We start from the raw sequence: 24594 nt of genomic DNA on the forward strand, positions 1-24594 counted from the left end.
TTGGCCATATTGCAGTTTCAATTGTATTTTGATGCACAATTGCAACTTTGTTGGAAACACCTGAGCCCATAAATCACAGATTTTAAAAGAGCTGTAGCTGTCTCAGCTCTGACAGCTCTGGTTGACTGACTCACCGTGGTCTCCTGCTCGAAGCGGCGGTAGATGTGTTCTTTCTGCTGCTGGAGCTTGTTGCTGAGCTGCTGCTGGGCTCTCTGTTCCTCCTTCTGCAAGAGACGCAGTTCCCTCAGCTCCTGGCGCCTAGAGAAGTGTAGGAGGAAGCAAGACAGGGAGTGGAGGAAGAAACGAAAGAAAAATTATGGTAACTGTGAGTCTTTTTTAACAGAAAGCAGGTCACCACTTTGAACAGATATCACCTTTAATGGAGCGCCTTGCTGAGTTCTGAGCTAAGAGGTTCAATTAAGGAAAAAAAAAATCAGCATTTAGACAGCTTAACTCCACACAGTCAGGCTGTGCACTAAGGTTCTTGGGCAACTAATTTCCACAGTATCTGCATGACACTCATGCCTGGGGTGTATGTAAGTGAAGGCAGGTGAATACCTCAGGAATCTCATCTCCTCGTTCTTGGTGTCATTGTCAGTGATGATCTTTGACGTAGTTACGCTGACTTCCACTCCATCCACGATGAATTTGCGAGTCTTTTTCAAAGTCTTCTTATGACGTTTGGTATCCTGGGGAAAAGAATTTGCATAAACTGTACATCTGCAGCTCAGCAGGTCTGTCATAACACAGCTTCTGGTACTTTAAAGAGATGATACTCCAGAGCTTCAGGACTCTGCTAAATTTTTGCACAAAAACAAAAACCTATGCCTGCATCTGACTGTGTGTTCTGTGTATGTTACCTGAACGGAAACAGATCCAGGCTCTTTAGTTTTGGAGAGAAAGCTTGAGATGGATAGATTCAGGTCTACGCTGCTGTTATCTGCAGCGGAGCCACTCCCCGAGTCTGAATCTCTCTCTTTGTCATCCTTAGCTTTGTCTGGAACTTTCTTCTCATCTTCTGCATTTATTTTATCCTTGTCTGTGGGCTTCTCTCCATTCTCCTCTTTTGGGACAACCTTATCTTGCTCTGGCAGTGTCAGTGTCACCTTTAGATGTTTGTACCGGTCCTCTTCCTCGTCCTCTGCTGGTGTGTTTGATTCTTCCACAGCAGCCGTCTTTTCCTCCTGAGGAGCCTCAGCGACCTCTGAGCTCTCTGTGTTGGCCTCGTGATTGGCGGGAACCTCGGCTGTGTCCACTTCCTTTTCATCCTCAACAGCTATCTCAAGCTGCTGCATTTCTTTAACAGGTGGCTCTGCTTCAGTCTCTTCTTCTGGTGAGGGAACATCTGCTTCTGCTTCTGGAAGCTTTTCCTCAACAGATTTCTGTTCTACCTCTCCACCCTCAGCTGGAGTGTCTGGAGCCTCCTCCTGACTCTCCCCTGCTGCAGGGGCGGCAGGCTCCTCCACAGAATTAGTGTCCACCACATGGTTTGGCTCAGTGAGATCGGTGAGTGTTGGCACGGGCAGAACTGGCTCAACCTTCTCAGGGACAGATTCCAAGATGGACGGAGAAAGAGGGATCTTCTCATCCTCTGAGCTGGCAACACTGACATCAGATGGGGCGCGTTTGTGGCCCTGAGGCAAAGGTGGAAATAACAGAGAAATTAGGAAGGTTGTTTTTTTCAAAAGCCAGAAAACCATTGTCATTGTTGGATAGTTAAATTAAAACTGTTCAAGGAACTTTGTGAAAATTTAAAAACAAAGAAACAAATAAACAAAAAAACAAAACAAACAACAACAAAAAACAAAACAAAACAAAAAAACCCGGTTCCAGCTTTACAACAAATCTAAAATCACTTGTTCCAGCCTCACAAAACCTTTTATTTGTTTTCTATGTGGAAAATGAAATATTTTTGCACTGTTAATGGGCATATTTTCACCAGATGTGCTTCTGTTTCTTCCTCCTCCTCTTCCTCTTTGTGCTCTTCAATCTCCTCGGTGACCTCAGCCTTCGCCTCAGCTATGAGCTCCCTCAGTGGCTTGCTGTCTGTCACGCTGGTCACAAATGAATGCTGTGTAAAAGACAAAGAAAAATAGCTAGAGCTGTCAAGTGATTTAAAAAATGAATCTAATTAAATACATGCTTTGTGATTAACTAATCTAAATTCATTGCATATATCATATATATTTGCTGTTAGAAGCAAGTGAAAAGGTGCACCACTGCACTGCAACTCCTCCAGTGCATCTGTCCCTGCACAGTTTAGACTTCATTTTTAAGTTTTCGGAGTTGTCGAAAACTTACTGTAGTTTTCCAAGTAAATGTTGGGCTACACCCAAAGCGTATTATTAGTTTCAATTTAATGCCTTAGCCGCATAAACCGCGTGAGCCTGTCCTGTCAGAACGGGAACGTGTTTATTGTTTTCAGCACGAGACCAGCTGCTGACTCCTCGCGTGAATTTGTCGTCATCAGAAATTTGGGACCGTTGCGTGCAGGAAGGATCTTTTCTTCTGAAGTGAACTGATGGTGCGATTTGTTCGACCTGGCACAGGTCGATGACATCCTGCACACAATTGTCAACATTCCCTCTGGTGTCAGAGTGTGATTAATCTGCATTACATTTTTTATGCGTTATTTTTACATAATTAATTGAAATTAATGCGTTATTTTGACGATGCCACGCTGTGGTAAACATGTTACCTACTGCAGCAAAGCTCAGCAGCTTGCCAAAAACTAAGCCCATAAATTCTGAGATGTAAATTGCTCACAGAGTAACACACTGTGGCTACTTTGACTACATACGACACAACAAAGCGAATCCAACAAACACATATTAAATAATACAGGCTGAACATAGCATTCTGGATCTTTCTGTTTCCCCGTCTTCTTGGGGATTTTCACCTCTCTGTCTGAGAGCGCTTCACTATAAACAAATAAATAAACAGCTCAATAAACTTCTTTAATGCAAACCCAGATAAGACTACAAACACTACATATCTCTCGTCAGCCTCACCTTCTTCGGTTTAGAAATCTGCTGCACGTATTCTATCGCAGGCCTGAGAATATGCAGCTTCTTTGATATCAAAACCTTCATTGGTGGCAGACCGCTATTTTGTATTTTTAAGCCCATTGAGTCTTCTTCTGCGCTGAACAATCCTTTAGCTGCAGAGATGTGCAGTATTTTCTATCTGTGTGTGGAAGTGTCCTTACTGCCTCTCTGTGAGTAAGTGGCTCTGACTTGGCCGAGCACCTTAAACCCTATGGAAAAAGAAAATCCTGCTCCGCTGACGTCAGCTTAGGCACAAAGGGATGAGTGTCAGTCTTGCCAGGACACGCGGTTCAGTACCTGACACAGACCTGACACCGAGCAGGTAAACAGATGTCGTCTAGGACTCTGCTGCTTATGCTCTGAATGGCAGCTGGTACATGGGGATGGGATGGGGAACATGGATTATCACTTGATTTAAATGGCTAGGTGCAGGGCTGTAGGAACTGATGGACAGTCAAAATGGGGTTTGGAACTTGAGAATAAAAATAATGTTTGACTGTTGAAGAAACAGGCACCTGCAGAAGTTGTGTTGCGTTCCACCTGTTGTCCACATTCTTGTCCAGACACCGTTTTAGGAAATCACTGAACTCTGGGGACCTAAAGGGTGGAAGGGACAAAAAATAGACTTGACTGTTGTTTGTTTGGTCTAGCACATTTTTAAAAAGTATTGCTCTCTGTACTGTCAAAAACTAACAAATATCTATAAAATTATATAAAACTATGTGGAATGGACATTTAAAACAAAAACCTAAAGGCCTGTTCGTCCTTGTCTCCGACAGGACGATAAAGCTTCACGCTGTGACTCACCAGCGAGACGGCTGCATCAGGGTAGGAGGATCGGACTTGGCTATTTTCAGCAGGACTCTCATGGGGTTCATCTCGTGATTGGGCGGCTCAATCTGTGCCAGCTCAATCAAGGTCACCCCGAGGGACCAGATATCGGCCTTGTAGTCATATGGACGGTCCTTGGACGTCTCGCACATCACCACCTCGGGAGCCATCCTGGAGTGATGGAAGGGAAGTCATTGAAATGGGACATAGAGTTCTTGGATGTTTACTGATTTTGTGCAACAAAGGCAAAAAGAAACTGGGCTCACTTCTAAACTGGGCAAAAAGGGTTTTTAATGACTATGAAATCATTTTTGATTTGTTTTCCACTCACCAATAAGGCGTTCCAATGAAGGAGTCTCTCCTCTGCAGCGTTTTGGTGTTTTTGGCAGACACACCAAAGTCAGCTGGAAGACATGTGACATAAGGCAAACCAGAAATTAGTATCATTTTCCAACTGTAGCCACACAAACCAAACGAGTCCAAAACTGTACCCCTGGGCAGCACAATTCCTAATCCCAGCAGTCCACTCTGAACACAAAATAACACAGCCTAGGAAACCATATTCTGTTATAACAGCCTTCTTACATTTTCATGATGACATCATGCCTTGTTTGCATTGTGTGTGAGTAACGGCTCATGGATTTCCCAGCAGCCAGTTGCACAGGCAACTCTGTGTGTGCTATGCAACTGGACAAAATGCTTGTTGTGTGTTATATCAATGAGCCTGTTCCATCCACCAGCAATGACTCATACCCTTACTCTCAGTAAGCTATGCTACTGCATCTGCTGGATAAATGTGTGAGTGCACACACTGAGCGGCAGGCCCTAACAATTGCTGTTTTGCACAAAGGTAACTAATTAACATCATCATGTTTTCAAGGACCATGCATTTACAGAATATGCATTTATTTTACAGTTCTTGTAAAGATGCACTACATTTATTTCACTAATAAGCTTCAGTTTACTTGTCAAAGAGAGAACTTTTCACTATTCTGTGAGAAAAGTTATGTGACATCTTCTGTAGAAGAAGCCTTCTGAAGTGTGAGAGAATTTGACTTTGAGAGCAGGGGGGCAGGGAATTGTCTGAGTGGCAACCTGCGGGGCTGACAAATGAAGCCGACTTCGTAGTGCTACAAACAAAATGCCCACTTCAGGCTGGCTCCAAAAGTGAGTCAATCCCCATAGACTCCCATGTCCAACTTTACAGCAGAAATAAACATGTTTACAGCCTGGTACAAAAACTGTTTTGGTCTCAAAAGCTACTTTCCCCCTCGTGATAACTGTATGGGGGAATAATTTTTTTTATATAACTGACCTGCTTAAATTTTATTAGTTCTGCATAATTGCGGTTGTGGCCACTTTGACAGGTGGGTGAGTGTATGCTTGCACCTGAGTCTTGGCTCCACACAAGACTCACCTCTTTGCCCATTTTTGGGTTAGCCGGGAACTAGGTGGAGTCAGGCAGTGTCAAGATGCTGACAGCAGAGCAGCCCACTGTGAGCCTCAAAACCACAGTTCAGAAACCTGTGGGTGACGTCACAGAGGCTACGTCCATCTTTATTTACAGGCTATGGAGGTGTCTGATGAAAGATTGCATTAGGGTGATGTTGGATCCAGTGTTTTAGAGGGATGACTCTAAAACACTGGACCCATTAATGAGACAGCACCTGATTCTCATTGTTAGTAGAGACTCCAGTCTGCAGTACAGCTTCAAACATTTCATTGATAAACCTGAGAGTTACACTAAATGACATTAAATAACAGATAAAAGTAAAGTTTTTGTGTCCAGCTGCAAACTCCTTCCCACACACGTGCTGTCTAGTTGTCTCTCACTCTCTAAATGTCATTTGTCTATCATTTAATAAATGTCCATTCCAGGGGCAGCACCATTTACCAAAGCCAGGCAGTGTCCGACCCATGTTCAACCCTAACTGAGAGGAGGGCTGTGAAGGAGGGTCAGCTGACACAGCTGACCCGTACAGTTACTCTGATGTCATTATGGCGGTCTGAACAGAGCACAAAACTTGGGATGAATCTCACTCTCCTTTTTAATTTCTGATGATTAATTTGTTTTTTATTTGACATATTACTATTTATCAATACTGATAAGAATAATGACCAAAAGTACAAAAATAAGAACCATAGTGTAACACAGTGTAAATATCCACTAAATATATCAATTGTCTGTGTCAAAAATTTCTTTAATAGGAACAAGAGCAGCACAAGTTTACACAAAGACACAACAGTCTTCCTTATGACTGTTTTACATGCATATAGTAAAATTTCACAAGAAGGATCATGTGAACTTGTAAGGTTCTTGCATTAGAAAGGGTAAAAAATGAGTGTGACAAACTTCAAAGCAGCAAAGTTGTTTTTCTGGTCAAAATGATACTATACTCAACAGTTTTCACCAGATCAGATTAGCACGTGTAACAATGTATTTAGACTGTGTGTGAAAAAGGCTAGTGTGTGTTTCCAGCAGTTCAATCACGAGGAAAATACATGGAGACTATGGCGAGAGGCACATAGTCTACATTGCTAGACTGTGAACTAATTTATGATTTTTTCCTTTGAAAAGAGAAAAAAAAAAAAATACTCTACTGAAGCTGGAAAAATGTTCTTGTGAGGCGAGCCAGTTCACCCTGGTCTCTACATTTCTGTGTGCATTACACAGATCACTGTTTTGTCATTTAGGCATGTATGGATTGAAGATCTGAATCATACAGATTAGAGGTATTATAAAAGGATTGAGACAAGGTCTGCCCCTGCCCTGCCTGGAAAAATGTACATCTTGGTGTTAACAGCTGGATCTAACTTTGACCTTACCCAGCTTGACATCACCATCCAGTGTGAAGAGGATGTTGCCGGCCTTCAGGTCTCTGTGGATAATTTTATTGTCATGGAGGTAGACGAGGGCCTGCAGAGTCTGCTTACACACCACCCTGATCTGAGGCTCTGTCAGGGGTCTCTCCAGTTCTGCAGGGGGACCAGGGTCATACAAACACATGCTTAGCATTCCTCACCCAGAAATACACTAATGCTACCTGATCAAAGGTGATAATAAGGGCTAAGATACAGTTATTCATCATATGCTAAATTGACCTTTTTTTAAATTTTACTTTGGTGTTTAGTGCTGCTTTCTGAACAGTTTCCCTTTTGTTTATAACCTGTATGCAAAGGGGAAATGCTGACTCACCGAGCATGACAGCATCCACAGCCCCTCCTGCACAGAACTCGATGAGGATCTGCCAGCGAGAGGGAAAAACAGACAGAGTCATATTTTTTTTCCAAAATTTGAAAAGAGGTATTTGTTTATGTAAAAAAATGTACATAACTTAAACATAAAAAATAGTCTTTATTAATTGTTTAATAATCAGAGATTAGCAGTGAACAATGCTACAAAATGCATTTCAAATGGAGGTGAGTGCAGGCCATTCATGAGGCACTAATACACCAGCTGAACCTAGTGAGCTCTAAAATCTATTGTGAGGGTCTGGAAGGTTCAGTTCAGAGAGGAACCTTTATCTAGTTGGCTGGAACATTTGCTGTATACATACAAACCTAAAAGGGCCTCATCATCATCATCTTCATCATGTGCCCAACTACTCACTTGACTAAGGTAACTTGAGAATGAACCTTCACCCAGCCTGTGTGAATGAAACACTCAGCTGAATCCTTAAAGGCATTTAGGAGCTTTCGGTGTGGCTGTTGATGTAAGAGGATTGGCCCAGTTGGGGCCATTTTGTGGAAAGGGTTTCACACAGCTGCTAGCTAGCTTGCTGACTACACTGCCAGACCTTAGGTCTTATTCTGTAAATAGGATTACAGTATCTAGGGAATATGATTATAGCAGAAGGTATGGCAAAGCATCTGGAGCAGAGTGTCTTCACTGAGCTTAAATACGAGGCTAGCCTTTTAGTATGATGCTAACTTACTGCTTTATACTGAGATTTGGGGAAGATTTGTCAAACCTGAGGAAGAGGAAGCAGCTGCACTTCTGCAATTTTGTTACCATTGAGAAACTAATTGTGGTTGATATGGTGGTTAAGACCCCTGCTTTTGTTACTGGGTCAACCTGTTCTTCTAAACAGCCTATTTCTAAAAAAAAAAACTAACTCTAACTTTCACTGAGGTTCAATGGCATTCTACGTTTCAGTTGCGCTTTTCAGGACTGTTCCACTTCCAATAACAAAGCCCTTACAAGACACACAATGGCTCAAGTCTCACAACAGTCTTGGCTATTCGAAAAGTGCACCATTCTCGTGTTACTCTGTAGGCGTGCTGTTGTTTTAGTGGCTCTGCTGTTGTACAATGGCCCCCACAGTGATTTCTCAGAGTGGCAGCTGGCAGAGAGGAACCATGGGCCAGGGCTGTGGCTTCCTCTCCCACTTGTTTATTTGACACACACAAATACATGGAGAAGTATGCAGCCGCATATTTTCTAATTCATTCATGTGGCACCGACAGGGAGGATGTGAGACACTGTATGATCTCACTTATTAGTTCAAGGCCTGAAAGAATGAAAATGCCAGCTACATCACAGTAACCTAAGCATGAAAACAGACCCTTGGAAGTGTTGCTGAGCAACTGAAATTGTAGCAGGGAAACAAAGGTCAGTGGGTGATACCAATTTAATATGCAGTTATAAAGTAAGTCACTTCCCAGACTCTCCAGGGATGATGTGGAATGAAGCCTTTCATCTCCAGGAGGAAATGTCCTGGATACTCTCTCATCTTTGCACAAACAGGTGCCACACAGGCCAAGATAAGAATCAACACACAACCTCAATCAGGCTATGACCATTGTTCAGAGGACAATGGGGAGGAAAAGGGCCGAGTGCACTATGAAATACACTGAAATTAAATACTCAGGTAATCATGAGTGTTTATAATATCCTGACTGACGTTTTAGATGCTTAGGTATTGACTAAAATGAGTCAAGGCATGATGAGGCCTCATGTTACTGCCCCTGGATACCCATACCCCATTTCTAAGTCTGTTCTTTGTCTATATATTCCATCTGATTTTGGGAGTATGCATTTTAAAAAGAAATTTCAGGCTTTAGCAACAAGTAGAAAGATGTCCTTTGCCGTTCTCAATGTGTTATTTACTTAGATGACCATGATTAAATATTCTATGGTGTGTATGACAGGAAAGAGAAAACCCCTGAATTACTGGTTAGTCCAACCTGTAATCTACCTCAGTCACCATGAGTTCCCCACACACACTATTTATTTATTAATGAAGACTTCCCTTGTGTTTAGGCCTTGGGTATAATCATCCACATAGTATAGTCGATGTGGTATAGTGTCCACATCTATTGACACAGGTTTGTTCGAGGGCCAAGTTAAAAGGCATTCAGGTAGAGTATATACACAACGAATCAATATTTATATGTGCCCATCACTGATGCCCCAACGATGTGAAATACACCTAAAATTCAGACTTTATGTTGCAATGAATAAACACAGTTCTGATAGTTTTCAAAGATAAAAGATTACCAAATATACACAGCTTTGTTTGGAACAAATATTGACTATGGTGAGAAACAGAGGCATTTAAAAATGAGCTCATATCAAAGGCACATGAATTATAAACTGGTATGATGATTAACAGCTCTAAAAGCTGCTTGTTTCTGCTCCTCATGTGAACTTTGGTCTTAAATACTGATAAGAATCGTAGGAAAGTAATTTGCATATACTGCAAAAGACTTGCACTAAAAGTACAGTGATGCAAGTTAAAGGCATAGATAAATTTGGGGGTGGGGCCATGTTGAGACCATATTGTCATTATCGGAGTAACAGGAAGTAATTATTATGTAATTTACAGACCATATTACTACAGGGGAAATGTACTTTTACTACCACATTTGCTCTTGGTTTTGTCCAAGTTTTAGGCTGCACAAGCTGCACTGCTAAAAATAACATTTAGTAGATACATAGATCTAATGTGTGTTTTAGAAAGAAGCATTGCTGAATCAAACTGTTGTGTTACATTCATATTTTCCTCTGCTCAGAATACAGAGGTAACGCTACTGACACTGTGACTCCAGAGAGCTGTTTCCACTACTCACCCAGAGTTTGCTGTCATAATAGAAAGCATCAAGCAGTTTGACAATGTGTTGATGGTCACAGGAGGCCAGGATGTCAATCTCCACCATGTAGTCCTCCAACTCCTCCTCGGTCTTTGTGTCAATAACTTTGGCTGCAGCTAGGATGCCCGTCTGTTTGTTCTGGGCCTGTAAGATGAGAGTGTTATTAGATTGCTGTATGGCCAAGGCTCATTTAAACCACCCAGTAACATTTCGCTAGTATCATATTGTGACCTAGTTCAGAAAATCTGCGTTCTTTCACACAATCTTCAAGACTCATAGACACTGAACTTGGTTTATGTTGGACTTGACCTTAGACCTGCAACCAGCACCTCACACGGCCATCTAAAAACAACAAATAACACTCAGCATTGGTGCAGGTCCCAGTAAGTCAGCAGAACATGAGACATGTCTCGTTAGAGTGGAAATTTTGTCCTGTTTGTTTGGGCTTTGCTTCAAGCAGGATGTGCTCAATGAAGTCGCTGCTGCGATATGGGATGCAGCCACTTCCTGGTGACCTGCCAGTGTTCTGTGGTCAGCCATACACGGCATTTAAAAAAAAAAAAAAAAAAAAAAAAAAAAAAAAAAAATCTACTCCTTGGTACTAAAGCTGACAGATGATGTTTCTCTGTGAATCAATAGAGCGTAGGGACTCTCCCAGTGATGAACCAGAGGAGTGGTGCATACAGCTGGAATAGCCCTATGTCCAGACATATAAAAATAACGCTACAATTTACGATTTGCAGACATACTTCCAGTGCAACTGCCAGTCCACACACATAAAATGCTTCCACATAATGATGATGACGATGATGATGGATCTGTTTTTGTACTCTTTCCTCTCTTAAACTGTAGGTCTAGTTCACGTGAGTGTTGCAGTGGAATGCTGGGTCACCTGCAATCTGTGACTAAGTCACTGTTCGAGTGGATTAGGCTTAATTTAAGTATGACATAAAGTAACATGGCTATTTCAAAGCATCCAAAAGTAGCCTCTGGCAACAAAGAAAAAATAAGAACATGTAAATTGGTTTTATCAGCCACAGACTTCCTGGTGTTGGACTTGGTAGAGCCCTCGTGCGTGATAAAATTTACTGTCACTCATGCAAATGAAGCTCCTGGCTCCAGCTATGCATTAGGGTCAGACCAAACAATGGCACTATTAAAGTGATGACAAGGGGGTTGTTTTGACACTGGGACAGCTCTCTGAAAATGTAAATGGGTAAATATCTAGCTGTTTCTTTTAATAAAGAATCCTGTGTTCAAAGTATGAGGATCTAAAAAGTAAAGCAAGAAATAATAACTGTTAATTCCCAGCTTTGCTTGCCAAAGAGACATCTTTGTGAAGAAGTCTCCAGCAATGTGTGGATCTGATGACATTAAGTTGTCTGTCATATACAAAAACAAGCTTCATAGGATAAGAGTTAGACAAACATGTTGGATAACTGTTGAGTAGGGGGACAGCAGTGATATTTGACACATTTGACTCAGTCACAGGGCTGGTGTATCGGTTTGAGGATGTGGGTGGGTCAAAAGAACACAAGACTGAGGTCACACTACTGGCACGTTGACAGGCATCAGAGAGAATTGTTAGGAGAGAGCAAGCTATAAAAGACTCAAGTTTTAGCCCATTGTATGAAAAAACAAATCTGCCAAAATATAACAGAGGGAAATCTACACTACAAAGAGCAGCTCTGAAGGAACCATTACCTACCTTGTACACTTTTCCAAAGGCTCCATCTCCCAGTTCACCAATTATGTCCCATATTTCCTCTGGATTTTCATCTCTGCGCACATGCTCGTACTGTTTCTTCTTCTTCTCAGCTCCCAATTTAAATATTTTACGAAAATTGAAAAATGACATACTGAATCCTGGGTCATTCAGTTATCGAGCTCACAAAGGAATTCACTTTAAGAACGCCGAAGTAGTGTCGGTTTCCTTGAATAGTTTACTTTTGCACAAGTGTTAGAACTAACATATGTATCCCATTGACTAGTTATAAATATCCGTCTGGTCAACACGGAATGTAGCTTTCATAATAGTTAGGATCAAAACCTAGCTTAGCTTTTGACTGCTTTGGCCAGTCCAGAGAATAGTTCTTTCGCATATCATGGGTCATTGTTAAGCACTAAAATAATAACGAACGATTAGCCCAGTCTTGTTTTAGCTTCTGAAATCTGCCTAAATAAGACTTTATTTTAATGCTAAGTAGAACGCGAAGCTCGTCGTTGTTCTAACTCCTGACGACCCACTGGCCCGACAGCCCTGTGAGCTCTTTCCACAACCAAAAGAAAAAAACAAGATGAGAACGGCGCTCTTCCAAATAGTTGTATTCCACAGAACGGTTCATTAGTTTCCTTGAGGGTGAAAACAGGTACAGTTGGTCCGTATATTAACATTCACTGAAACGGTAAAAAACAGTCATCTTTCCGGTGGTTTGGGACGGGTTTACTAATCTAGCGGATTTAGTGTCTGTGCGCGTTCACGCTTGCTCCTCGTGTTTGTCCGTTGGTGGGGTCATTGTGGGCTTCTGCTGCCCTCGTCTGTACGGGGGACAAAACACAACTAATGTGGGGGGTATTTCAAGTATTTACGGCGATATCGCAGAATATTTTCATAGAGAAAAACAGCCTGTCTGCAGTGCACTACTTGTGAGTTGTAGTATCATTGTGTCCATCGGCCAGCATCGCCTCAACAAGCACAACGGTCTGGTTTCTTTGTGTCCTCCAAACTACATGTCCCATAAACCATAGCGAAACACGAACACGCTGCGCTGCACGCAGTGTAAAATGCCAATACGAGTTCCTGAAACATTTAAATATCTTTATGCAATTCCGGAACTTTACTACTTCTTACATATTTACATATGTATTACGGAGTTCGCGTAAATGACAAATAACTTAAGTTAACAACGAGTCACGTCACAAACTTATTCACTTCTGAAGACACTGCACTGCAGCTAGCTTACTTTCTTGTCGGAGACTGCTAGCCAAACGGGGGGGAAACAGCACAGGTGGTAAATAAACTGCTTTTGCTTTAATGCTGACATGCAGGCGACTACGACTGATCCAGCGGAGGAGCCCCCCTCGATGTTATGGGGTCTGGATCCAACCTTTTCTGCCTTCGCCAGGCTGTATGTCAGAGACATCCTGCAGATGACAGAGTCCATACAGGTGCCAGGTAGTAACTGTAACGTTGTAGAAGCTCAAGTTGTTTCATTCACTTGCTGTTTGCCTAGTCTTCGCTACTGAAAGTTCATAAGTTACATCGCTGGTCTGCAATGTTAACTTAGCATTAATAATAGTATGGCTGCTAACAGTTAGGCGGTTCGCTAATTACTTTGTAAGCTCATTGCGGACTTTATCAGACATTTCTATCGTTTGTTTTTATCTGGCATGTCTATAGCTTATATATCCTTTGTTCTTTTATTTGAGTTGCCATTTTAAATCAATATCGCTGTGACTGTAAGTTGGCCTTTGAAGGTCTTCATACGTTACATATTTAATAATTGAACCCATTTTTGACTGTGACTGATGGCCAATGTTGGCTATGATATTAAATGATGTTTTCGTGATTGCTGTTTTTGTTCTGTGTATGTCTCACAGGTATTTACTTCTATAACTCACATCCGGTCTATAAGGTCGATGTACTTGGGACAGTAGTTTACAAGAGAGAAAGAGAAGATTTCTTCTGTTATGGAGGTAATCTTACTGAGTTCATGTGTGGAACAGAATGAGATTTTGCCGATATTTCAGCAGCCACTTACAAGTACAGTATATATTTGTGTATGTATAAGTTAGGTGTTGATGTAAATAATATGGTAAGTAGTTTATGTACTTACCTACTATGGCAGTGTGAGCTGTACAGCGATATGTGACAGATAAAGTGCACTCTCCATTTGTGTCAATGCCCCAGTTTTTGTTTACATTTCACATAATGACACACACAATCTCCTGTTGTGTAAAAGGGCTGTAATCCTAAATTTTGTACAAGCAAAACAGTCTGATTCTGAGTATCTTTCCTTCCTTCTTTCACAGTGGATGATGGTACGGGTGTTATAAACTGCCTGTGCTGGAAAAATGACCTGTTGAAAGAGGAGGATGATCCTGGTAAATGTGAGTTTGCATGTGCTTTAATCTCAGTGTTTGCATGGTTGTATGTTAAGATGTTTGTTTTGTACACCAGAAGAACCAGGAGTACACTGAGTTTGACAAATCACTGCACGTTGACTTCCAAACGAAAAATGGTTTATGCACTGATACCAGATAATATGAGAGCTGTCTAGATGCTTGTCATTAGTTTGTCAGAGCATTATGTAGCAGGTGTTCATGGGCCATAGTATTACATATTGTATAGTTTGAATTAGCAGTGTAAACACACACATCATGTTAGTGCCAATGAATGAAATTTTACTACTGTTAAGTTTTTGTTGTTAAGGACATATGGAGTTTGTAAACAACCACAATTTTGTTTCATTTTGTGTTTCTCTCCAGAACACTGTCTTTTGGCTAGCTAGCCAGCAGTCTTCTTCTTGCCTGTATTTTGCTGGTGCAGTGCTATGTTTCTTGGCATGTTATGGCCTTCAACTGTTGTCAGCGGGATCTTTAAAAATCCCTTTTACTCTTATATCATAGGTTTGGTCTTATTTGAAATGAATTGTTGGCTCTGTGGACATATTTTTTTTATGTATGCCTGCAAGCACAATAAGGCGTAAACGGTATCACTACACATTCCTGTATTTAGCTAAAGCTGCATTAGTTGATTTTCTTTTGGCAACTTGAAGGTATTGTTTAAATAAGCAAACAATTGCTTATTTAAATATCCCACATTCACAGATCAGTAGCATTCATTTGATTGTGTTTCTGGGCACCTGACAAATAAAAATGCACGCTCCTTATAGTTTTGTTTTGGTCTCAACAAATTTCTGAGAAAAATATAAGGTATATCCTATATTAAGTTGTCATCTCTAGCTGGGGGAAAGCACAGTGATGCAGCTAAGGGAGGCTTCAACCCAGTCGCTGAGCTGAAGAAGCTGAGAGAGAGGCAGAAGAACCGCTGCCACTTGGAGATTGGAGAGCTGCTCCGAGTTAGAGGAACTGTCAAGACGTCAAGGCAACAGAGAGAAATCATGGCCTCCACCTACTGTGAGTGGAGAAGACTGCTGTCAGTCTCCTTGTTTTATTTGCAAACCACAGTGGAAGTTCGATATTGAAATTCTACCATCCATGTTTACAGAATTACCAACCAGCTGTATTTAAAAAAAATATTAGATTCACCTAAAAATGTCGAACGGTTATTAACTAAAGACTACAAAAGCTCAAACAGGAACATACATTAGTTGACACAGTCCTCTTCCACACACACCTAAAGTACCTAGCAAGGAGATTCTTTATTATGGCACTGCAGTCTCATTTTTAAGATGGTCTACATGTCTCCTTCTCATACACACACACACACACACACACACACACACACAACCCCACATAGCACATTTTTTATTTACGAGTGCATGTCATCTCTATCCTCTGCTCATATATCATGTGTGTATCTGTGTCCGTGTGTGTTCCCAGATAAGGTGAACGATCCAGTGATGGCGGTCCAGATAGCGTGGATGATGGAGGTTCCTCAGCTCTACAGACGGTGCTATGACAAACCGCTTGAGCTGCAACCTAATGCAGAGGGGTACAAACATCCATCCTTTAATGCAGATTACAGCTCTTACCCCCGAAACAGCATTTATAAGTTGTGACACTAAAACTAATGACTAATGGATTCTCTGCAGTTAACTGCTGATTGGTACTTATCTCTAACTACTTAGTTCTGGAAGAAACACTGATTTGTTCCATCTTTGTATGTACATAATGTATCATTAAAAATGTTTGAATTGCCATGTGCAATATGCAACGAAATGATATTTTATTTATAGCTGAACATCACACATATCATACAGTATCATGGCCTCATAATGTTGATATGGAGAAATGTAACCCGATGAATGTAGTAACAATATTCACTTTCCTTCTAGCTCTGTTTTGGTCTCCACAGGCTCCTGATGGAAATACTCAGCTCAGCTTTTGCAATTAAATGCTTCACAGTGTTCAACAGCTAGTCACTAGCTTTTGTCTGTCTGCCATTTGGTGCTGAGCAGGGAGTGTAAAGCAAGTTTTAAAACTTCTGTGTTGAAAACCGCTGCCTGCTGCAGCTGGAAACAAGGTTGATGAGAGCAGTAAAGACTGAGATAGAAAGGTCTTAAATGTCCTGAGGAGAGCTGCGGAGTTGGGTGATAATTCTTTGTCAATACAGGTGACTCCTGTCACATCACACATGCTCATTTCAAACGATAGTGTACATTTTTCTAAGGCTTAATTTTTGGTTTGTTTTTCAGTGACACAACCATCAGTTCCCTCAGCAAGGCAATAAATATCATCAAGGATTTCTTTAAGCAGAAGTCAGTGAGCAGGTTCAGACCCTATGATGTTCAGGACCTGCTGCAGCCTCTCATCTGCCAGCCTCAAACATCTGCTGACCAGGTATGCCAGAATAATAATATGGAAACCATTTCTGTTTGAAGATGTGTGGTAGAGGGATGATGTGAAAATCAAATGTCCGACTTTGAAGTGTCTGTCTGAGGTGAGAATTTTGTATGAAATAAAACCATGGCTTGATTTCTTGCAACAAAACTAAGTTTATTCTGTTGCAGTTATTGGCCACACTGAGGAAGAATTATACTTTTGAAGCTGTTGGCATGGCAACTTGCATTTTATGGTCTGGAGTCTGATAGCAGAAGTGTTTTTCTGTATTTAAAACTACAACATTAAGCATTAGATTTACACAGTAAGTCTTCTAGATTTAATGGTGGCTTTCTCTACAGTTGTTATTCAGTGCTTTTGTGTTTTTCTCGTCTGTTGCTGTGTAGGAGCCTGTGGCAGGTGTATCTGGCTGCCAGCAGCTACACCAGCTCCTGAAGGAAACCCTGGACATGTTACAGAATGAGGGTATCATATACCGCAAGGTCAAATCTCAGGATGAAGTCTACAATGTAAGAAACAGATGTATCTAGAATGAATTCTTCCCACTTCATTAGATTATTATTGTGAGGATTTACCGTGGACTTGCATCTGTCTGACTGTATTGCCCCTCACTAGGTGACTACACAGGATAAAGATCTGCTCATAGCTGTAAAAGACATCATCAGGGAAGACTCAAAGAGAGAGAAGTGTAAGTACCCTGGGTGTTTGCTAACCTTTTGACTAATGTTGACCAACTATAGTTTTAGGTTTGACTGAGTGACAGTCTTCTCAGTGGCAGTCTGTTGAGTGTAGCAGTAATTACCATTCAGTTGAAACAATAGAAATTAGAACAACTGTATGTTTCATCTTTACCATCAGGGGTGTAATTTTCACAAAAGGGCTAATACCTGTTTGTGAAGCTGCTTCCAAAACTGAATGTATGCTATACTGTGTGTAAAAATAAATCCAATAAAATGCTCAATAACATTAGAAAATATTGAAAAATTAAACACCATAAATAAGTCTCCATATAACCTTCATTTGCATGGCCACGTACTGTACCTGTGGGTTAACAGTTGTTTCCTCTTGTGCTTGTAGATGCAGAGAAGGGTTGCCACGTCCTGCACATCTTATCTGCAGTCAGGCAGCGGTACAGCCTTAATGTGAGCAGAGCAGCACTGGAGCTGGTCCTCAAATCTCTGGAGTGCAACAGTGACATTGTCAGCACCAGTGACAACCATTACACAGTGTTTTAACTCAAGCACTGTGGGGTTGGGAACCCCCTTGCTATTAGTAGTGTGGCTTATTGATTCGAAATGTAAGCAACCAATTTGATTGAGTAAATCATGTGATTTGTATTCTTGTGTTTATTGTGAGCCTTACCCTGGCTCCACACTGGGTGTATTTTATATCATTTCTTCTTTTTATGTAAGTGTGCTAAGATTAAATACTAAGTTAAGTATAAATCATTTGACAGATGTTTATGATAGTTTGGTAACATTTTTCTAAACACTTATTAAATTGGCAACATTATATTTTGTCATCAGCCATTGCTTTGCTGGACCATCGTTTGTATTTATATATTTAAATAAATAACCATGCCAAAAAGATGCAGGTAATTTATGGCTGTATTAAACTGCTAAGGAGCCCAACGGCAATAGCAATACACTATACAATATATGTACCAATGTGTCATTTCTGCATGTAGTACTAATGTTAAAATAAGTGCATAATAGCCAGTTTGCTTCATAAAGCACACAAATACAAGACCTAATTTATACCATATATGACACATCATGCAACTCCAGGTATACAGTAATATAGCAACTTTGTCATATACTGTGTGTGTATACATACATACAGTTCATTACAGTCATACACAGTATAGGCTACTGTGCCTCTACAAGACTGAATCTCAATATTAAAGCACACTCCTGCAATATAGCAGGGGGCTTTCAAAAGACACATTTCAAAAATAATGCTCAAAACTGATGCAGCAGAGCCTGACTTCCTTAGTCAAACTCCAAAAATACTGGATTTTACATTTACCATAAGGCAAGTTGACCTCAATCTGGTGAATATTTCAGCCTTTGAATTTGTATGTCTTGGTTGTCCCCAGGCCCAAGTTGAGATAACCTTGATGATGTCATCAGGGAGTAGCACTTCACATAATGAGCAGCCTAAACTTTATTTGTAATGTCAGTCGATTTAACGTTAAAGTAAAAAGCATGATTTACCTGGAAGCCCTTTCCAATACATTTGACCTTAATTCATGAAATTGTCTCAAAGGTGACATAGTGAACCTGATTGCCTTGGGGCAGTTGCCCACATTGTCCAGCTGGTAATCCAGCCTTGCATAATAACACACACATTCAATTGCATTTCCACATAGCAGTTGACACAAAGTAAGCCTGGAGAGTTTTTAGGGCCCCTGGTGTCCCGAGGCCCTGGAACTGGAACTGGAATCGAGTCTTGGGTTCATGGTTACAGTGAAACTATTCAACTAAAACACAGGTTTTCATTGGTGAATTAAAAGATGATCCCGAGTTGACTTTAAAGGAGTTTTCCCAGTCATATTCAAGTGTGGAAGGACAGAAGGTGCAATGCTACAGATTGTTAAACCCCCTTGAGGCAAATTTGTAATATTGACCTATATAAATAAAAACTGCCTTGACCTGAGCTGGTCATGGTGATGCTCTGAAAACATCTTTTAAGGATCTACTTTCTACCTCAGCTGTTTCATTTCAAGAAGGACAAAAGGAAAAAGTCTTATCTTCTGACTGGGCTTCCTCCAGCATCTTGCTTATGTAGCAGTGTGCACATGGGGGCAGTGTTTGGTCGTTAATTGGCTCCTTCATGTAGAGCAGGCCGCTGCTGATTGGTCGCCCGTGAAACATCTGTATCCATAGTTCCAGCTGCTCGTGTCTCCGGCCAGAAAGCGGCTCACGACTCAGAGCCCGGGGAGTGTGAACCCGCCGACCGCGGCTTCACTTGTCGGGCTGCCCTCGGTTGTACATAACTTGGTTAAGAACATTTGTATTTTACATTCTACATTTTGTGTCGAGATATAGGCTTACATCTGCCTTACGGTGCCACAGATTTGTGACACATATTCATATTCTCTGAAGCGGGGAGGAAAAGTTATGGGGCGCCGGAGGAAGCCCGGTGCATGAGTAAATAGATCGAGCGAGCGGAGACTGCTGGCGGTCGGTTGGTTACAAACACAGCAACACAATTGTGCCGCACGACAAGACGACTCTTGTCGAAGAAGGCAAAGCCAAGTGGTTTTTTTTTTTTTCTTCTTGAGTGCTTTATTCCAAGTAGCCGTGAGGACGTGCGTGAAGCCCATCCCACCCCGTTCCCTAAATTCACTGCGCCTGTTGTAGCACCGGGAGCCGCTTGGCGCTGGATTTGCCGGCTCCGTTGTATCCAGGCGTAGGCTGTAACCTCCAGGTATGCAAATGCCTCCTTTGTAGGCATCGCGACAGACACAAAGGAACTCGCTTCACTTTTCCTCCCCCCCCCCCCCCCCATTTTTAAGGTGACCGCCGTCATCGGCGCTCTGCCCATCGCTGTCCAGCCTGTGCGGCTGTGGGCAACGCAAAAATCGCTCTGTGCCTGGATATTCGTCCGCTTGTGTTTCACCGGGAGCGATCGGCGCGGGTTTAAGTGGACTATCGATAAGTTCCTCATCAGATTGATGGCCATTGCGTCAACGGGAGGGGGGGAAGTCTGAGCTGCCAAATTGGTCCCGAATGATCTGATCTCTTAGTGGACCGCTGAATTGTTAAATGACACGGCGATGAATGTTGTCGTTTCTCTCCCGTGATACGAGATAGCTTGTCTGGAGCCGCAACAGCTGCCTGCCCGACGCTTTTATGAGTAGCCTTTGCAGGGTCAAGATGCAGTTTCGGACTGTGCTGGACGTGAAAGTCGTGGACGTGGAGAAGAGGCGCAGTCCGTCTAAACACTACGTGAGTTCCCTGTCTGCCTCATCTTCTCAGTCACCTCATTCCCACCTTGTCCCATGTCAGCGGTGTGTGTCTCTGGCCTGTTCACAGTCACAGCGTGACACCTACACGCTGCATTAAGTCCATTAAACGTAGCTCAGCGGATATGAAGGCCACTACTGAGCTCAGCTCTGTGTTTAGGGCTAGACTTATGATCAGAAGGATACCCGGTTATAAATAAATAATAAACAGTTTCCACATTATTCATAGCTAACAGACAGTTCAGCATCATAGGTGGAGTGTCATAACTGTGGGTTGTCGAATAACCAGCCTGGGCTACAGCAGCACTGTAATCTGGTAATGCAGGTTATTGTTTTGTTTTTTTTTTATGATGACTTTATTATGATTATCATGATTTTCTGATAAGCTATGGCTCTTAAGATATTGATAAACCTGCTTTGTTTGAAATCAGTGCTTCCGTGCTTCCATGTGCAGCTGTGATAAAGTGATCAAATCATGGAGAACTTCACTGTATTCTCTCCTTCACTGAATTGTAAGGTGGCAGCAAAAGTTTCACGGCCAGACACTCATGTGAGCCTCACAATGATTATTCCTAGTAGAGCATTTAATCTGTTTAGAAATAAAATTACAGTATGTCCTAAACTTACAATTTTCACAGGTTTGGAAAACAACAGAATTTAAATCATGGCATAAAATCCGTCTGATCCCAGATTGAGAATGTGGTCTCAGACTTTCCCAGAATGGGAAAATACTCCTATACAGTTATGCAAAAGATAAAATCATCACATTGTATATATTTTCATGCCTAAAATTCATTTGACAAAATAGTCTCACCACAAGGACCATTTAGTTGCCGATCTGGACCTTTTGATCATATCCTATAATCTTCATCAGCAGGTGGCGTTTTTCTGGTTGTTATGGACTTAAAGATCTTCAAAATATTGACATGTACATGAAATACTTTTCATCCACGGTGGCTTAAAAGTTGACATTCATATTCATTCGTGACTCGGGAAACAGTTGACAGAATGATCATGACACAGGGTCCATTTTACAGCTGTTCTGGTGCTTCATCGGATGTATCTTTGTTATGTTAACGTTGATCGATCATTTTGTGAGAATTTAGGTCACATTTCTTCCACATTTCGGATGAAAGAAACCTCACAACAGGCTGTAGTGATGATTATTGCCTTCCTGATCCGTGTCTCCTGTGGCCTTCTTCATCAATACCGCACTTGTTATTAATGAGAGTCTGTGTTGGAGCTCTGCACTTCACGGCCCCAGTTCAGGTCCTATTTTGAGCTCATAAACAAGTCATAATAAATGATCGCCATGAAAAGAACATGATCGTGCTCCTATGCAATTACAGTCCTGCAAACCCTTGGGCCTAATGATATGTAGACACAATTAGCACACTACTTCTCCTTTGAAAGGAGGAATTCACAGGGCTCTCGCCGTATCTGCCCTTTACTTACCTGACCTTTGACGTACTGAACTTGCTTTACAAGACAGTGAAAATATGTTCTCAATATTAGACATTGAATAGATTTTCTTATACATATATATAATATAAATGCAGCTCTTGAAACCAACCAGTACCCCCATAATAGAGTACTACCTGCCCACAGGTTTGCTGTGTGACAGTTTGTTTGTGTTTATGTGCTTAAACACAAACTCATTTATGCCCCATGTAAGAATGACATCAACAGAAATAATAATGTTCTTGAAACAAGATACTGACATGTCCTCAAGATGAGGTCGTGGTGCAAGACATGCCGTTAATATCGTGCTTTTTTGGTGCATATTCCCAGACAAATTACAACTAAATGTACAGTTTGGTATGACAAACCCTGATGGCTGTCTTGTGGAAGTTGGTGATCCAGCCTGTAGATGACCTGGTATAAAACATGTTAGGGTGTTAGCTTTTGTTTCAGAAGTGCTCAAAGGCTCAGATAATTAAGCTTTTATCTATTCAGGAAGTCTCACTGAGACCAACTGAGACTAAGGTGCATAGTATTTGAAGTCATTATTCCCCAGTTAAGAGTTGGTATGAGGAAGCTAATCTCTCCTGTACTCCGGTGTCATGGTCCCTGGCATTAACATGCACCTTCGGTGATCTGATAACAAGTGAACAGCTCTAACTACGTCACTTCACATGTGGCATTAAAATTCATCTACACATGCGTACCGAGTGACTGCTTGTGATTGGATCTCACTTCCCAGCTCTATAAGCAAATAAACATGTATGTGTTGTTGTTTTCAGCTAGAAATGACATTTTAAAAAGCTTAAGAGCAACAACAATCTTTGATGGCATGTTTCTTTTATTCCTATAGAGGTTATGGTAATCTGTGTGGACAAAAGCTTCTGCCAAATGAATGTAATGAATAATAATGTGATACATTCACAGAACGTTGTTTTCCTCGGAACTACTTTCTGCCAAAGAAATACAGTAGGCCTTAAAGCTCTTTACATGATCTTTTATCCAGAGTGAATGATGGTGAATGATGTAGAATAACAGGGACACATGACAAACAAAACACAGTTCACCTTCATTTTATCATTTGGATGCTCTGACTCTTTAAGGTGACACTTGGAAGATGGATGATAAGCTTACTCCGTATACCAGTGTCCCATTCCTGATAACCTCCAATGTCCTGTTGTTGCGTAATAATGAATGCAAGAGTTCAATATTTTGGAAAACATGTTCATTTGCTTTCTCGCAGAGAGTAAGACGAATAGATTGATACCACTTTCATGGCTGTGTGTTGAGTGTGAACATGATTTGTTTAGGTCAGCATTAAAATGCGATGCAGGGAAACAGCTCTGTCCAAAACTGAAAAGTAGCTGCACGTATCAGCACCTCCAAAGCTCATTAATCTACATGTTGTGTCTTTTTTGTTTTACGCAAACAGAAATAAAAAAAAAAAAAACATCAAGTTGTGAATTTACAACTTGAAGTTTTTGTTACCCGAGCCAGACTCTGTTTCCCTCTGCATCCAATTTCAAGCTAATTAGCAAAAAAAAAGCTAATCACTACTTGCATCTTTTCCCTATTTAACACACAGACATGAGACTGGTATCAACCTTCTCATCTCACTCATATATATTGTTCTTGTCATGCTGTTTCTTCAAAGTCGAGGACCACAATATGGCCCTTAGGCTTTTTTTTTAATCCTCAACAATTATAACTGCTTTCATCTGTAGCTATATTTATACAATCAAATTAATTGATCATTTATTCAGTCAAATTTGGTCTTGATAAAAAAAAAAAAAGAAAAAGAATGAACATACTTCCCAAAATGTAAACACATTCCTAATATTTACACATTGAGGTAGATAATTGTGCTGGCTAGCAGACTAATCTGATAAAACAAGCTAACAGGCAGGATTCTCTAGAGACAGTGAATTAATGGTCTACAATTGCTGATATATGGTGTTATAGTTTTTTTTTTTTTTTAATGCAGCTTGGACTTAATGCTGCCTGAGAGTAGTTTATGAATAGGGGCTTCCCAAATCAGTCCAGCTTTATAGGTAAACTTGTTGAGTAGCAGCCCGGCGACTGTATGTACAGTTAGTCTACAGAACTGAGCGGAGCAGAGCTGTGCTATGTTGTGGACTCTTCTGTCTCAGTGGGCCAGTCTGTGGCCTAGTTTCCCTAGCTACCCTGTCTCATGAGACAAGGCGAGCCACTGTGAGAAAGAAAAAGAGGGAAAAGGGAGGGAGAGAGGGAAGGGAGGAGAGAAAATGAGAGAAGGACACAATCTGTGGCACCCATTGTATCTCATTTGTAATGTTTGTGAAACCAGCTGGAAATGCTTATCCTGTGAGAAGAGGAGGGGGAATGGAGCTTGGGGCTTTGTCAAAGGGAAGTGCGTGTCGGGCCGTAGGGAAAGCTGGACCGCTCAGTCGCAAACATGCATCTTACACACACACCCCCCCCCCCTGTGAATGGTTTGTTTGGATGTGTGTTTGCAGGAGGAGGTGATAAAAGAGAAAGCAAGGTTGGGCACCGCCATGTTTACTTTAAGCTTCTGTTTCCCCTACAAGTCCCAGTCCCATAACATTTCATTTTCTAGAGACTCCTGTGCGGTGCAAAGACCCAGACTGGAGGATGGTGTTGTTATTTGGCACCATAAAACATCTCTTC

General features: G+C 41.4%; 3 protein-coding genes across 11 annotated transcripts in view; 2 read left to right on the top strand and 1 right to left on the bottom strand.

The window, feature by feature from the left end:
- Positions 1-12194, bottom strand: part of LOC139636551 (STE20-like serine/threonine-protein kinase) — a 23951-nt gene extending 11757 nt beyond the window's left edge. The window contains exons 1-11 of the mRNA XM_071504713.1: positions 11680-12194; positions 9951-10115; positions 7075-7123; positions 6705-6854; positions 4210-4282; positions 3855-4049; positions 3563-3644; positions 1940-2071; positions 861-1634; positions 559-689; positions 135-258 (exon numbers count right to left, since the gene is read on the bottom strand). Of these exons, the coding sequence (XP_071360814.1) occupies positions 135-258; positions 559-689; positions 861-1634; positions 1940-2071; positions 3563-3644; positions 3855-4049; positions 4210-4282; positions 6705-6854; positions 7075-7123; positions 9951-10115; positions 11680-11829 (2025 nt within the window). The 5' untranslated portion in view covers positions 11830-12194. The remainder of the gene's footprint in view (positions 1-134; positions 259-558; positions 690-860; positions 1635-1939; positions 2072-3562; positions 3645-3854; positions 4050-4209; positions 4283-6704; positions 6855-7074; positions 7124-9950; positions 10116-11679) is intronic.
- Positions 12195-12202: 8 nt separating this feature from the next.
- stn1 (STN1 subunit of CST complex) lies at positions 12203-18079 on the top strand. Of its 5 annotated transcripts, none has more exons than XM_071504715.1 (10): positions 12203-12340; positions 13020-13146; positions 13572-13667; positions 14004-14081; positions 14937-15110; positions 15537-15648; positions 16352-16496; positions 16883-17005; positions 17112-17184; positions 17574-17954. In XM_071504715.1, the coding sequence occupies exons 2-10, from the start codon at positions 13056-13058 to the stop codon at positions 17729-17731; spliced, it is 1050 nt and encodes a 349-aa protein (XP_071360816.1). In that variant the 5' UTR covers positions 12203-12340; positions 13020-13055; the 3' UTR covers positions 17732-17954. The 5 variants fall into 5 exon arrangements, with proteins under 5 accessions (XP_071360816.1, XP_071360818.1, XP_071360819.1 ...); XM_071504717.1 differs by having other exon boundaries at positions 13020-13139; XM_071504718.1 differs by lacking the exon at positions 12203-12340 and adding an exon at positions 12588-12617 and having other exon boundaries at positions 13020-13139.
- Positions 18080-19532: 1453 nt separating this feature from the next.
- Positions 19533-24594, top strand: part of sh3pxd2aa (SH3 and PX domains 2Aa) — a 117343-nt gene continuing 112281 nt past the window's right edge. For 4 of the 5 annotated variants that reach the window (XM_071504706.1, XM_071504707.1, XM_071504708.1 and 1 more), the window contains exon 1: positions 19533-20449. In XM_071504706.1, coding sequence (XP_071360807.1) covers positions 20354-20449 — 96 coding nt within the window. In that variant the 5' untranslated portion in view covers positions 19533-20353. The remainder of the gene's footprint in view (positions 20450-24594) is intronic. The other variant, XM_071504711.1, reaches the window with a different exon arrangement.

Source organism: Trachinotus anak, unplaced genomic scaffold (genome assembly GCF_046630095.1).
Source record: "Trachinotus anak isolate AG129_WGS33_773 ecotype Australia unplaced genomic scaffold, CSIRO_AGI_Tana_v1 ptg000019l, whole genome shotgun sequence".
Taxonomy (NCBI): domain Eukaryota; kingdom Metazoa; phylum Chordata; class Actinopteri; order Carangiformes; family Carangidae; genus Trachinotus; species Trachinotus anak.

Coding starts and splice junctions, on each gene's coding strand:
- stn1 (XM_071504714.1), top strand. CDS start 13,014: ATGCAGGCGACTACGACTGATCCAGCGGAGGAGCCCCCCTCGATGTTA. Junction 15,649..16,351: donor CTGCAACCTAATGCAGAGGG/GTACAAACATCC, acceptor TTTGTTTTTCAG/TGACACAACCATCAGTTCCC. Junction 17,185..17,573: donor AGACTCAAAGAGAGAGAAGT/GTAAGTACCCTG, acceptor TTGTGCTTGTAG/ATGCAGAGAAGGGTTGCCAC.